Source organism: Branchiostoma belcheri, unplaced genomic scaffold (genome assembly GCF_001625305.1).
Source record: "Branchiostoma belcheri isolate BF01 breed outbred unplaced genomic scaffold, Haploidv18h27 scaffold44, whole genome shotgun sequence".
NCBI lineage: Eukaryota > Metazoa > Chordata > Leptocardii > Amphioxiformes > Branchiostomatidae > Branchiostoma > Branchiostoma belcheri.
This window is the reverse complement of record NW_017804065.1, coordinates 186,043-198,925: the sequence shown is the minus strand read 5'-3', so window position 1 is coordinate 198,925 and position 12,883 is coordinate 186,043. Positions and strand designations below refer to the sequence as shown.

The window sequence follows — 12,883 nt, the reverse complement described above, 5'->3', positions numbered from 1 at the left end:
TTGACATTACCTTAGCGTATCTGGATTCCCAAGCTGTGGAATTAATAAACCTTTAGAGTTTGTTCAAAAATTGTGTTTTTCAATGTCGTTTACAGGTTCAAGGAGGATCTTGATGCTGTTTCGAGCAAAATCGAAAGTGAAAACCAAACGCAGCGTTTTCAGCCTTACGACTACTTGGATCCGAAACTCATTCCAAACGCTATCAGCATCTAGAAAATCTGATCGTGTAGTTTCTGCAAGTGGTCAAGAATCTTTAAAGCGTTACAACCATCAATAACCAGATAAAACACGCATGTAATGAGTATCCTATTATCCAAGCATCAAATATACAAAAAGATGCGAAGAGAAAGTATGGTAAACAGTACTAAACACATTAGCCAACTAAAGGGAACTATTATTAAACTAGTCAATGATATTTTATTTGGGTAGAATGTTACACAATCTTCTACATAAAAAACTGGAATATGTTTGCTTATGTCCCTGCTCTAATAAAACAAATGGTATCATCCAGAGAATATACATGAAGATGCATATCCTTGTACAATATTTTTAATGAGATAGCTGTATACCATACTGCAGAATGACCCTCATCAAACAATAAGAAACAGTTTAAACTATTGAACATGATATCAATAAAAGGCAAGGGTTTCACTACAACCACATGGTATCTTCCGTAGTGAAAGGCTGATGCTTGTCAATATAACATTATGTATGTACTGTGGTCAATCCAAGATGTTAAACTACCTGAATAATATACTGATAATATACCTCTAGTACAGAAGACATATCAGATTTCTAAAGGTACAACACAAACAATAAATGACTCAATATTATTACCAACAATATATAAATAGAGCTGTATATATAATGTAAATGAATGTTCATATACAAAGGAAGATAGCACACTCAATCAAACCAAAATGAAAATATACACAGATGGAAGAATACCGTTTGGAAGAAAAAAATCAACATAAATCAAATAGGCAAGTTAGCATTTCACAATCAAATTAAATACTTGTTGATATCATTGATCGTGCAAGCTTGAAAATTGTGTGATTTAGATAATCTTTGAGGTTGGAAGATTGTATGGTTGAATTATTTGTGAACTTGGAAAATCATATGATTTAAAGTTAGCTACATTACATGTCATTATGATACTTCATACACATGGAAGGTGGATACAAGTATTACATTTGTATTAGCCATCCCACAGTTCCAGTGCTGCCATGGATTGTGGGTAAGGTCAGAGGTTAAGGCCCATCAGAAGTGCCCAAGTGGCCAGTACACTACATGAGGGCTGTATTTTGGTACCTTCTGTGGTGTCCTGATTTGTCGTTGTGAACATTTCAGATTAGGAAACAGACTCAAAGGATACCGCTTGGGAAAACGGTAGTGTAAAGGTGTAAAAATGGTGGATGGAGGTTGGAAGAATGGGAAGCTAAGTGGTGAAAATGTCTAGTCTTCAACAGTAGAAGGGCTTTAACTCTGACCTTAGACCACAATGCATTACAGCTGTACATGCATACTTGGGACTGTGAGGTGGCTCTTACTTGTGTAAGTTTTGAACAAGTACAAAAGGCACATAGTGCCCAACACCCTGCCACAAATACATGTATCCACACATCAATATAACAATGAAATCATGGTCACTATAAGCCACAGATACTAGTAACACATGAAATCATGTCAAATATGAACACCATAATGTCTTCTGTTTCCCAAGGACATACAGATTGTAGAATTGAAAAAAAAATCATGCTAAGGTATGAATGGCTTCCCCTAGATTGAGCACCCAAATATGAAGTAAATGTTGTTTGTTTCTCAAATTAGCTAACCTTTCTACTGATGGCACAGTATAAAATGTGAGGTTCAGTTACATAATATCAGGTCCACGTACGTGTTATTGTAAGTTATTCATCAATCATGCAAGTGACCTCATATGCATGAATGTTATAACATTTACACTAGTTTTACAAATTTAACCGGGGCCTAACTTATTCAATTAGTTGTTTCACTGCAAGTAAATGTCAAGACTGAAATTTGCCGAAGTACATGTACCACAGTTAATCACGCTATTTCCCTGTCTGGAAAGTCAGTTATCTATACACATACATGTACCTCATATCTTTTGCATTATTATCTCCTTTTTGGCAATTTTTCAATTACTCTTTAGACCTTGCACTGCCAAACTAACCAAACAGATCCCAACACAAAAACCTCTTTGAAATGATTAAAAGAATCTGAATAGATTTTCATTATCATCAATCTAACCAAACACAGAAGAGTACATGACCAAACTATACATGCATGTACAAGTTATATACGTAGTTACTGGCTCTAAATAACTTATGACATGTATATATGATAATTAGGTAATAATTTGCATAGCGAAGCACAGACACTGCTAGCACAAGAGTAAATACTCAACTGTTGTATTAACTACCATAAGTAAAGTAATGAGTAATGCTAACTACCAAAGTTGGCAAAAAAGACTTCTATAACATACATAATTCATATGTTCTCTTCTCAATACCAAAGTCTCAACAAGAAAATTGTACATGATGCCATCAACCTTTTCCAATAAATGTCTTTCATAGTAATAAGTATGAAGGTTCAGTAACTTTTACACCCTTGACTTGTGGTGCCTTTTCTGAAACATTAAATATATGCAAAGATATGCCGTTTTCAGTACAACTATTGTTTATCTTTAACTATCTTGTTGAAAAAAGTCAACAGCCATCTGAACATGTCTAGTCGAGCCATACAAAAATCAGTAGACATGAAGTTAGACATGCTCTTTGTTGGTATAGACTGTACTATTGTCTATCGGTAATAAGGTACACCTGCATCTATAAGGGCCAGATATCTGGACAATTTGGGGTTACTCCGGTGTTTATACTGTTATATAAACATGCAGCACATTTTACAGTATGTTTGTCCATACTAACTGTGTAAAGGAGAATTTACTGTGTCACCAGTTTACCAAATATACATTCAGCGCCCATCCTTCCTTTCAGTATTGTACACACTACCATCTGCCTATGACATTTGATATATCATGTCATAGAAAATTACTGTATTTTGCTTAACATGCATATAGGTAGTATCCATCCCCAGACATATACACAGTAAGTGTCCTGTATACATAGAACATATCTATTTTCCATCCACACGCTGTACATACAATGTTCCCACCCTGGTATCGCAGTAACATAACTTGGATAACCATCACTGTATATAATCGGGGGACTACGTTCGTATCTCCGCTACTACGTCTCTGGGAGCACAAGGCCTGCTGGGAAATCCAGGGGCCGTCTGCACCTTCACGTTGTTTATACCGGTTCCACGTAGTTGGCCGGGTACAAGCCAAAGCGCCCGCGGAACTTTCCTTTACACCAACCCTGTTCATCCTCATCCTCCAGCTTGGTCAGGAGGTCACCTAGTCAGAAACAGGGTGGATACGTTAGGGAGACTGACAGTTAAAACACTGCCTAGATTAGCTTTGGCAATCTCTGTAACAGTATGCATGAAACAGAGTACTACAGACCAAAGTTTTTGCTAATGGAAAAGTTACTTCACCACTAAGAACATGTTAAACTTCTGTGACAAAATATTACAAAACATGTACATGTAGTACATGTAGTCAAAGGCAGGATGTGCCCACACTTTTGATAAGTATTATGTCAATTTGGACATCCTTTATCATTAAGAAATATTTGTGTGATAAAAATTAGATTTTGAGTCACGAGATGTTAAATCATATGATCATGTTTTCAACAACCAATTCAGGTTAAGTTGACCATTATTACTGGCAATGGGAGATGAAAGTCAAAATACAGGATAGTCATGACATGTCCTGTGCAATGTTGGTTCCTCAACGTGGCTGACTCACCTGCTTTGAAAGTCAGTTCGTCGTCCTCCTGACCCTCGTAGTCGTACAGCGCCCGTACTGGAACCCCGACTTCTGCGTCTCCCGTCCCACCGCCACCCCCGCCATTTGTGAAGGGGTTGGCCTCGTCCTCATCACTCCACTCAGCTGTGTTGCTGGTGTTACTTGTCGGGCGTGAAGAGGCTTTACTGCAGACGGGGACAGAAAAACTGGTTAGAAAAACATGTGCCTCTATTACATCAAGGTTTGACATCCATGTAGAACATTACGTAACATAAAAAATTAATCAAGCAACTGGAGGAATTCTCTAAAGATAGCATTTTCTATCTTTCATTATTGACTGAGTACTAGTATATGTATCTGAATTGAATATGTAAAACTATGTTACTGAGAAAAATCAAGTAACTCCTTTCAGACCTGCTGATTTTCAGAGATTCCTTTATATACAGATTACACTTGTCTTCTGACTGATTCTCACTGCTGAAAGATAGTGGATGCTATCTGAAACATCTGACTCTTTAGAGGATTTATCCAGTTGCTTGATTTATTTTGTATTACATTATGTGCCACTATTTTCCAGGCATGGTTCCCTTTTTTCAAGCAACACAGTTTTTTTACATCCCAGTTTCTCTAGTTACAGTAATCTTCAGTTATGAATTCTAATAAGATCATGCTCTTGCATTACATTTGTTAATAAGAAGCCTCAGTTTCTAAATGCTTAAGGGATGCTTTTTACTTTATGATACATGCAACGTAATGATGATGAACAGTGGTACAACAACACAATGTCAAAATATCAGCCAGCAAGTGAGCAGGAGCTTCACTATATGAAAACATCCCAGGTTAGTAGCATTGATAACGCCACACCAATCCAATTCCTTGGTTCTCAGACATTTTGAAATAATATTTTGGCAAGAGGATACTGCAAAAACTTGACCATTTACTCCTTGAAACTGTGGGTACCAAGGCACAGACTTTCTCTTCAGACTTTGTTTCCAAGTTGATCTGCCTGTTCAGCATTATTATCGAAAACCCGAGAACCACCAAATCAAATTGGTGTGACCTAATGACTGTTATATGTGGTGAGCAGTGAGCGGTCTGTCAGCCAGTCCTGCCCTGCACAAAATAACAGGTCAATCCAATACAAGCTGCGTTCCTGTTGGCTGAACAACTTAAAGAGATTATAACATGCTGGAGAGACAGGTACAAACAACAGGAACTTCTGTTGCTTGGTGTCTTGCCATGGCTCAAGCAGAGACATTTGAATGAATGATATGGCAGAAAAGATTATAATGTAATTATAATGTTACGAATCCTTCAGCTGAAGTGCATGTAATTGTTAAGTTATAATGAACCCCTAGGTACAAATGTGACCTACTGTATCCTTTTCCTTTATATTGCCTTTACAGTGAATAACGACCCAATGTGACATTATCTAAGTTTTTACACTGTAAACGTGAAATGACAGCGATCCTGTATGGGTGATGAAGAACAATCTGTTTTGCCTGGTTACTTACAATGTGAACGTAAGTATTCATCCACTCTATAATAAGACTATACTATGATCTTAACAGATCACTTCCATGGGGACATATGCACCTACATGTATAGTTAACACATGAGGTCTCCGATGCCTAGAAACTGGTACTATGTAAATCTTGTATTATACACAGTGGTTTTACGTTGCCGTTTTAGCAATGAGTTGTCAATGCAAACGCATCACAGCTCAAACATGTGGTGTCTCACTACTGGTGTATGGCTTTAACCATGAACTTAAAATACTGCAAACACCTCCTTAAGATGATTTATGTAACTACACTTGTAATCCACGGGCAACAGGCAATGTATAAGTGTTCAATATTCCAAAATTTGTATGTAATTCATAGTCAATGGACATAAAAATTATCTTTTTATGTCCAAAAGTTATCAGCTCAAATGTTTTGCAGCTCAAATGTAAATGGCCTAAATGTAAGTGGTGGAAAAACTGTATGGAAAGATTTACTGAAATCAGACCCCCTTCACCACATCAGTAATATTTTTGGTCATTCCACATACATTGTACTTGGTTCACAGTTTTTTTCTTAATTCCGCTTTTAGTCTGACAATGTTTGTGAGTTGTTTAAATGGTACTGATGTTGACAATGCAGTTAGTAGGCAAACACTGAACAAGACAAAATAATGGAAAGAAAATGTAACGCTTTGCTCTGTAAAATTCACCACATCCGTGACGGTTCACCTTGTTGGGTTGTCATCTTCCGCAAAAGGGTTCTTGGAATCATCATAATCATCAACTGAACCAGACGAACTGTAAACAAATTTGCATATCACATAATCAACACAAGTGCGTGGCACTGTTTGTATCCAAAGCTCTTCCCCATTATACAGTCACCAAACAAATAACAACTCCGACAATATCATAAACCATAAACAACAACAAAACAACATAATATCTTCAGTTTAATCATGTACGTGTTCGCCAAGTTTTCTTTTCGAAATATATATATTTCTCATCTATTTCGATTGAAACTTCTAAAATTGATTTGGACCATAAATATCAATTTAGTAGAATTATCTTAAAATTTAAAGTAGAGGAACCTCTCCTGATCAAAATTCAGCCCTCATTTTCATCTTACGCTTTCGTAATTTTGTAATTTCATATCAAAGTAGACAAGATAAGCTCAATATCTTGGCAAGCCCTTCAAAAACAAGCTGCTTTAATTAAAAATCTTAATCTCCTTTATCTTCTCTAATAAAAAAAGAAAGATAGATACAATGCAATTCATCATGGTGTACTGTGCATTCTCTAAACTTAGGTTAGCAGATGATATTTCTCTATTTCGTTTGCTACTCAGGCAGTGGAAGCAGGGAATCAAAATGTGGCCCAGTTGTTACTTGAGGGTATGGAGTTTTGCTTTCGGTGTGTCCGTTTGTGTGTTTGCTTGTGTTTACATAATCATTTCTACCTGCTAGGCAAGTGGAGGGCACTTAGAGGAAGTTAGGTCAAAGGTCCCAGAAAAGGTTATCTCATTTCTTGTCAGCTGTGTGTAATGCATGTCTGTTGCCCGATAGGGGCCATTTGGAAAATGCATACTAGACAGAATCAGCCACAAATAAACAATAGAGAATAAAACAGGAAATTCACAAAAGCTCCTTGATTTCCTGTTTGTTGAGAACAAAATCATCATCATCATCATCACTACCATTTCTTAGTGAAGGGATCCTTGATACTAGGACCAGCAAGACCAGGGCTGGTCTGAGTCTCCTTGGAGACGTGAGAGAGCAGGCTCTGAGGTCGCGGGGGCTTCTGAAGACTCTTTGGTCTTATAACACAAGAGGGGAACACACACACACAGCGACAGACACAACACAAGAGAGAAAAGTTAATGTGTTACCATTCACAGCATAAAACTGAAGAAAAAGATGAAAAAGAGCTGTCATTTTAAAGGGTTATATTTGTTTTCACTCGGGGTTAGTCAGATCAGACATGCACATCAAGTCATCAAGGTTGTCTTTGGTGTCGACTGTTTCAGATTGGTTCACACAGCCAGCTCCTCAGCTCTAGGACCAACATGCTAGCCTGGATACCAGACTGTTTCCAGGACTTACACAGCAAACTTCTCAGCTTTGGGACCAGCACGCCTTCAAGGACATTTTACCACATACCGCATACACACACATTGCCGAATTTTTGGAAAATTTAAGACCATCGTGATATGGTGCAATGTGATTGGAGAAACTTTTTCACAAAAAAAAAATAATTCTGGGTTCTGTGTGACCTCTGAGTGGTTATTTTGAAGGTCAATAAGATAGGAGGATTTCCTCAGGCAGATGAGAAAATATAAGCCATGATGCAGTGTCACAGACTGTGCAGTTCAGGTGTTATCACAAAGATGTAATGCATTCCCTATGACCATCACATGGTTTGAAGTGACTGATCTCCATACAGCATATCCACATGCACCATAATGCATGTTCACTCATGAGACATTCCAGCTCCTACAGTCACCTGACAATGTTGACCTGTACCTCCTGGTACGTGGGGTTCACCATGACTACAGGCTGACTTTGATTTCTGTGAGAGATTCGAGACACGTCACATGTAAACAAACCCCAATGTACCAAAAATAATGGTCTTGTGACACACCTAATGGCTATTCAGCTGCCTAATGTTTCAGTAACTCCTCAGCTACATAATATACCCTCCTCATAATGGCCTGAATGGACTCTAGTACTCTTTTCCACAATGTGGTGTTGGTCCAGGGTTGGGTCCTTAAACATGACTTATTTTCTTATAATGTACAAAGCTAATGAAGCCATTTACAGAAACCCCAAACACAAGCTCATTTATCTTTTGGAACTGTTTGATCTTCATGCTCCAAAATGTTCCAAGGCTTGTTAATTTGATCAACAAAGACATTATTTCCTAGAACTTTGAACAAACTGTAACTATGGAACAGAATTAAAAAAAAATTATCAAACTTCATTTGTACATGAACATGCACACAATACAGATCTGAATGAATACTCTGAACATTAGAACCATATAAACATTGGTGGTTTGCAAACTCTGCAACACTTTAGTTTAACAAACAGAAAATGTTATTTTGGCATATAACTTATAAGAGAAGACGCAGAGAAATGTGAATGAACTGCTCAGGAGCAGAATACAGCATGCAGGTATATTGAAAAAGGAAAGAACTGGAATGAATGATTGAATGAATGAAAGAAGCACAGATTGAGTCACCTTCTCGCCACCATAGTGCTGTGTCTTTGATCATGTGGGGAGTTGTTAAGGGAAGATTGGCAAGTGTCACTCATGCTTTTTGGTCTGGCCCGTGCCCCCAAACCGGGCAACCTCCAACCTAACGCCCTGCGTCTACTGAGTCTGGTGGATGTTAGGGAGAGGTGCAGGAGGAAAGAGAAAGAAAGAGACGACAGAAAGAGCACAAACATAAACCACACAAATACTACTACATGTACATATAAAATGCCCGAATAAACATCTAAAAGCAAGCCTTGCAGCAGCATTCCACCCATACCGCAAGTTTCAACTTGTTAAAAACTGGCAAACACACACCCTATACATGTATATCATTTTAATACATTGGACATGTTTGTCTACAGTTTTGAGACAATCTTGATGTTCTGACAAATTATTTAGCTGCCCTTTGAAGGCAATGATGTCCAAAGGTGACCTGGTAGGAATGCTGCATCATTATACATGTAGCTTACATGCTAAAAAATCAGCATATCTAACAAATTTGCACTTCTCTGTGGGATTACATGTACATCTATCTTTCAGAGAGAACAGCAAGGGCGTACCACAGGTATACAAACATAGGTTTTAAGTCTAACAAAAATGACATATGGTAACTGTAATACAAAAATACTGGAGTGAATTAGGAATGGTGGAACTGAAAACTTGACAGTTTCATGTCAACAAGAGAAACAAGGTACATGTAGCCGGCTATCATTTATTTGATTGAAGATGGTTTAATCTATTTTCATGCCAGAAAATAAAGTATTACTTATCTTTGTCTGTATCTATACATCAAAATGTATGCCAACAGATGGGCCAGCCCCATCGATAATAATGCAAATACTATTTACAACAGTGTACACGGTACTTTTAAAGTCAAGTACAGTTGTTATATCAACAAAAATCCGGAAAACAATAGACGAAAAGTATAGACCGCCACATAAGGACACCCCATTGTGATGACATAGTCTAAAGAAAGTGTTTTGAAGGATGTGTACAAACTGTAATGTATGCTGGGTAAGGGGAGGACTGAGGCCATCTAGCTAGTAACTCCCTTACCCTGGTATAAATGCCTTATCCATGATACTGTGTACTTCACTGTGGAACATGGTTAGTTCAAACGGAAGAAAAACAACAAAGGACATACACCCATAGCCCATTAATATACATGTGTATACTTGCACTTTGTATTATGCAGGGCTTGAAATACTTTTTTCTTGTGAGGCGTTTTGAGGGTATTGTATAGTATATTCCCCTAGTGTCACAGGATAGGTGCAAATACCTACACAGCTCCAATCTTACTAACAGTAACCTGCATATACAGATAGTATTTCAAGCCCTCATGACTCACATGACCAGTATGTATAACACATGTATCTATAGCATCTAAATGACTTACTTCTGTGAATCCTGAGCCTGTTGGTGGTGGTAGGAGTTGGGCTGGTAGTTCTCTGTCAGAGGGGGGTGATGTTTGTCATGGTGATCCCTTCGTTTGCCACGTTCTTCTTACTCTTCTTGGTGATGGCACGCAGCTCTGGGTTGTATTCCTGTTTAGAGCATAGTATTGTTATTGGGTGGATCAACTGCTCTCTGGATTGTACGGGGAAGCAGGGGGCTACATTTCAACGGTCTGTAATGGCAGTCTTTCAAACTTGATTTACATACCAGTGAAACAAGAAGTTAGTGACTTGTCAGTCTCTGATACATATGTGTTGACTAGTTCTGCCAGTTCATTCTGGTAATGCTGAGGAAGAGTGATCAATGTCACTCAAACGTCCAGAAGTAATCTTGGTATTTTATCCAGTAGTAGAGTTTGAATTGTCTACGAGTATCGTTTACCTGGATGTCTGACCTACATCAACATATTACATTAACCCCTGGGTACTACTGTGTAATATGATATTATTTAGGTCTTGTTACCTCAAACTGTGGCCAGTTCATGCCCATCTCTGTTCCATGGTTTTTGGCCCACCATTTGAGGTCCTGTCCAGACTCCACCTTGACTATAGACTGCTGCAAGTCTGTGTAAATCTGAGGAAATCTGAGAAAGGAACAGGTAGGGTTGGCACAAATACATATTTCAGTTTTGACAACTTTCAGTCGCACAACTTTGTAATGAACAGGTTCACACTTCTGCAGAGTACAAAGACTGCTTGCATAACAGTATGTCATTTTCATTAACAACTGTGGGTGTGTTTGAACATGCTCAATGTATGTCTGGTGCATTTGAATGCGTGCATGTAAGAGCAAAGTATGTTAAACATGTTTGAATGTTGAAGAGAATTCCCGTGAACAAACTCACCTTTGTTCTACCGACAAGTCTAGACATTGGTGCATATTAAGCAGTGTCTGTTTGAAGAACTGAAGTCGTTTTTCTTCAAACTCCTGGCACTTCTGAAACTGCAGGGTCATGTCCTCCATGTACTTGGCATTGTACCCGTTGATCTCCTGTAGGGCTTTGTCATACTTGTCTTTTGTCTGAGAATAAAAAAAACATGTTCAAAAATCAAGATCAGAGATCTTTCAACTTACGGGAGGTATGCAATCCTCAGCTTCCCGAATTCCTGCATATTTACCTGATTCCTGTTGGCTCCTGGCCAGATTCTGAGATCTTTGAACTCCTTTCATTCTGCCTGTCAATATTCCCCCACCTGCACACTGTCAACCTACTCTGTAGACAAACAGATACGAAAACCCACAGCCCAAGTTCTTGGTCCAGAGACAGGGTCACTGACCACTGGACTATGCATGCTACACTAAGAATGTTGATATTATACACCCAGTTCCAAGTTACCTTTGTTGTCTCAGCTTTACATTTTTCCACTCTCTCTCGGAGAGCCTTGACCTTGTCAGGTGAGATGGAGGTGTCCTTCTTGCCGTTGTTCTCTGCGTTGATGGCAGTCTTCTCATTCCGACAGGCTGTGTGGTACGCTTTCTTTGATTGGTTTACCTGTATGGAGAGTAGCCAAGGAAGGTGTTTAGTTTCACAATGTGTCTGTCTTGATATGTTCATTTGTATGACTAATACCCAAGGCAGAATACTGCCATGATATGTCTATATAACGCAATGTAAATCTTGTGCTTCTGCCACCTATTGATAACATTTATGCATGAAACCGGCCTAAACTTTTACCCTGCTTCTTCCAGGAGGAACAAGGAATATTCTTTGTTTCTTCACTAATGTTTCTTGCTGTATCTCAAGTCATTATATCGAAGGAGTGTTTAGGGTACTGAAGATAAGGATAAAACTGAAGGAACTGTAAGACAAGAAATTCATACTGATTTGTTTTCTTTCCACACAATATAAACAGTCAAACAGTAATGTGTGGGGAAATAGTACATAAAGTTACCCTTTGTAGCATTTTGGCCCATGGTTTCTGTGCCTTTCTGAATGCATCGTCTGCTTCTTTTGTCTCCTTGAAGCCTGTCATCATCAACTTCTTGTAATTCTCCTTCTGCCAGGTGGCCACCTCCTCCTGAATGTCTGAGATGAGCTTGTCACGAACCTCCATGTGCAAGTCGTGAACTCTCTCTGCTTCAGTACAGAAGCTCTTCCACCCTGAAGCCATGGTGCCATACTCTGGACCTGTGGGAGGGGGAGGTAACAATCATGATGGCATAGATCAGAGGTTAGGGTGGTTTGGTCACAGGTTAGGGTGGTTTACCCTCCTGACTGATTACAAAAATGAGACGTCCCAATAGGAGCTCAGGATTCTTTATAACCATAAAAATAAATTCAATTGGAGGTCATCTAAGTCATCACAGACTTCAATGCCATGGAAACAGTCTGTTTTTAGTCTTACAATAATTTGTCCATGTGCACACATATGCATAAATGAACAGGATTAGAATATTCACAACTCTCCTCCTGACTTAAGACTTAGAGGTGTTGGCCATCAGGCTTCTAGGGTCTAACTGATGGAAGTGTTAGTTAGCAGCTAGACAGTTATGACATATACATCTGCTTGAGTACTGATTTTTACCTTCTTCAACAGACTTGTTCCATTTCTTGGCCCAATGCTTGAGTGCCTTTGCATAGGATTTCTCAATCTCACATCGCTCCTTGACCATCGTCATGAGTTCGTTACACAGGCGGTACCCGTCCTCCATACGCTTCACCGTGGTCTTGTAGTTCCCGACCTCCCAGAAGGAGTCGGAGGAAGGCTGAGGTAACGAGCCCTCGTCACTCGGCGCGTAGTTCGACATGGTGGTCAGGTCAGAGTTCGGAGTGTAGA

The 12,883-nt window shown here is 38.9% G+C and overlaps 1 protein-coding gene across 1 annotated transcript; it reads right to left on the bottom strand.

The window, feature by feature from the left end:
• Window positions 1-847: 847 nt before the first annotated feature.
• On the bottom strand, window positions 848-12,862 carry LOC109478533 (protein kinase C and casein kinase substrate in neurons protein 1-like). Its single transcript, XM_019780146.1, is given in 10 exon segments — window positions 848-3,439; window positions 3,893-4,077; window positions 6,126-6,194; window positions 10,048-10,109; window positions 10,112-10,195; window positions 10,569-10,689; window positions 10,951-11,126; window positions 11,443-11,598; window positions 11,999-12,234; window positions 12,632-12,862. Coding segments are annotated over 10 exon segments (1,419 nt in total). The 5' UTR covers window positions 12,855-12,862; the 3' UTR covers window positions 848-3,332.
• Window positions 12,863-12,883: the final 21 nt, after the last annotated feature.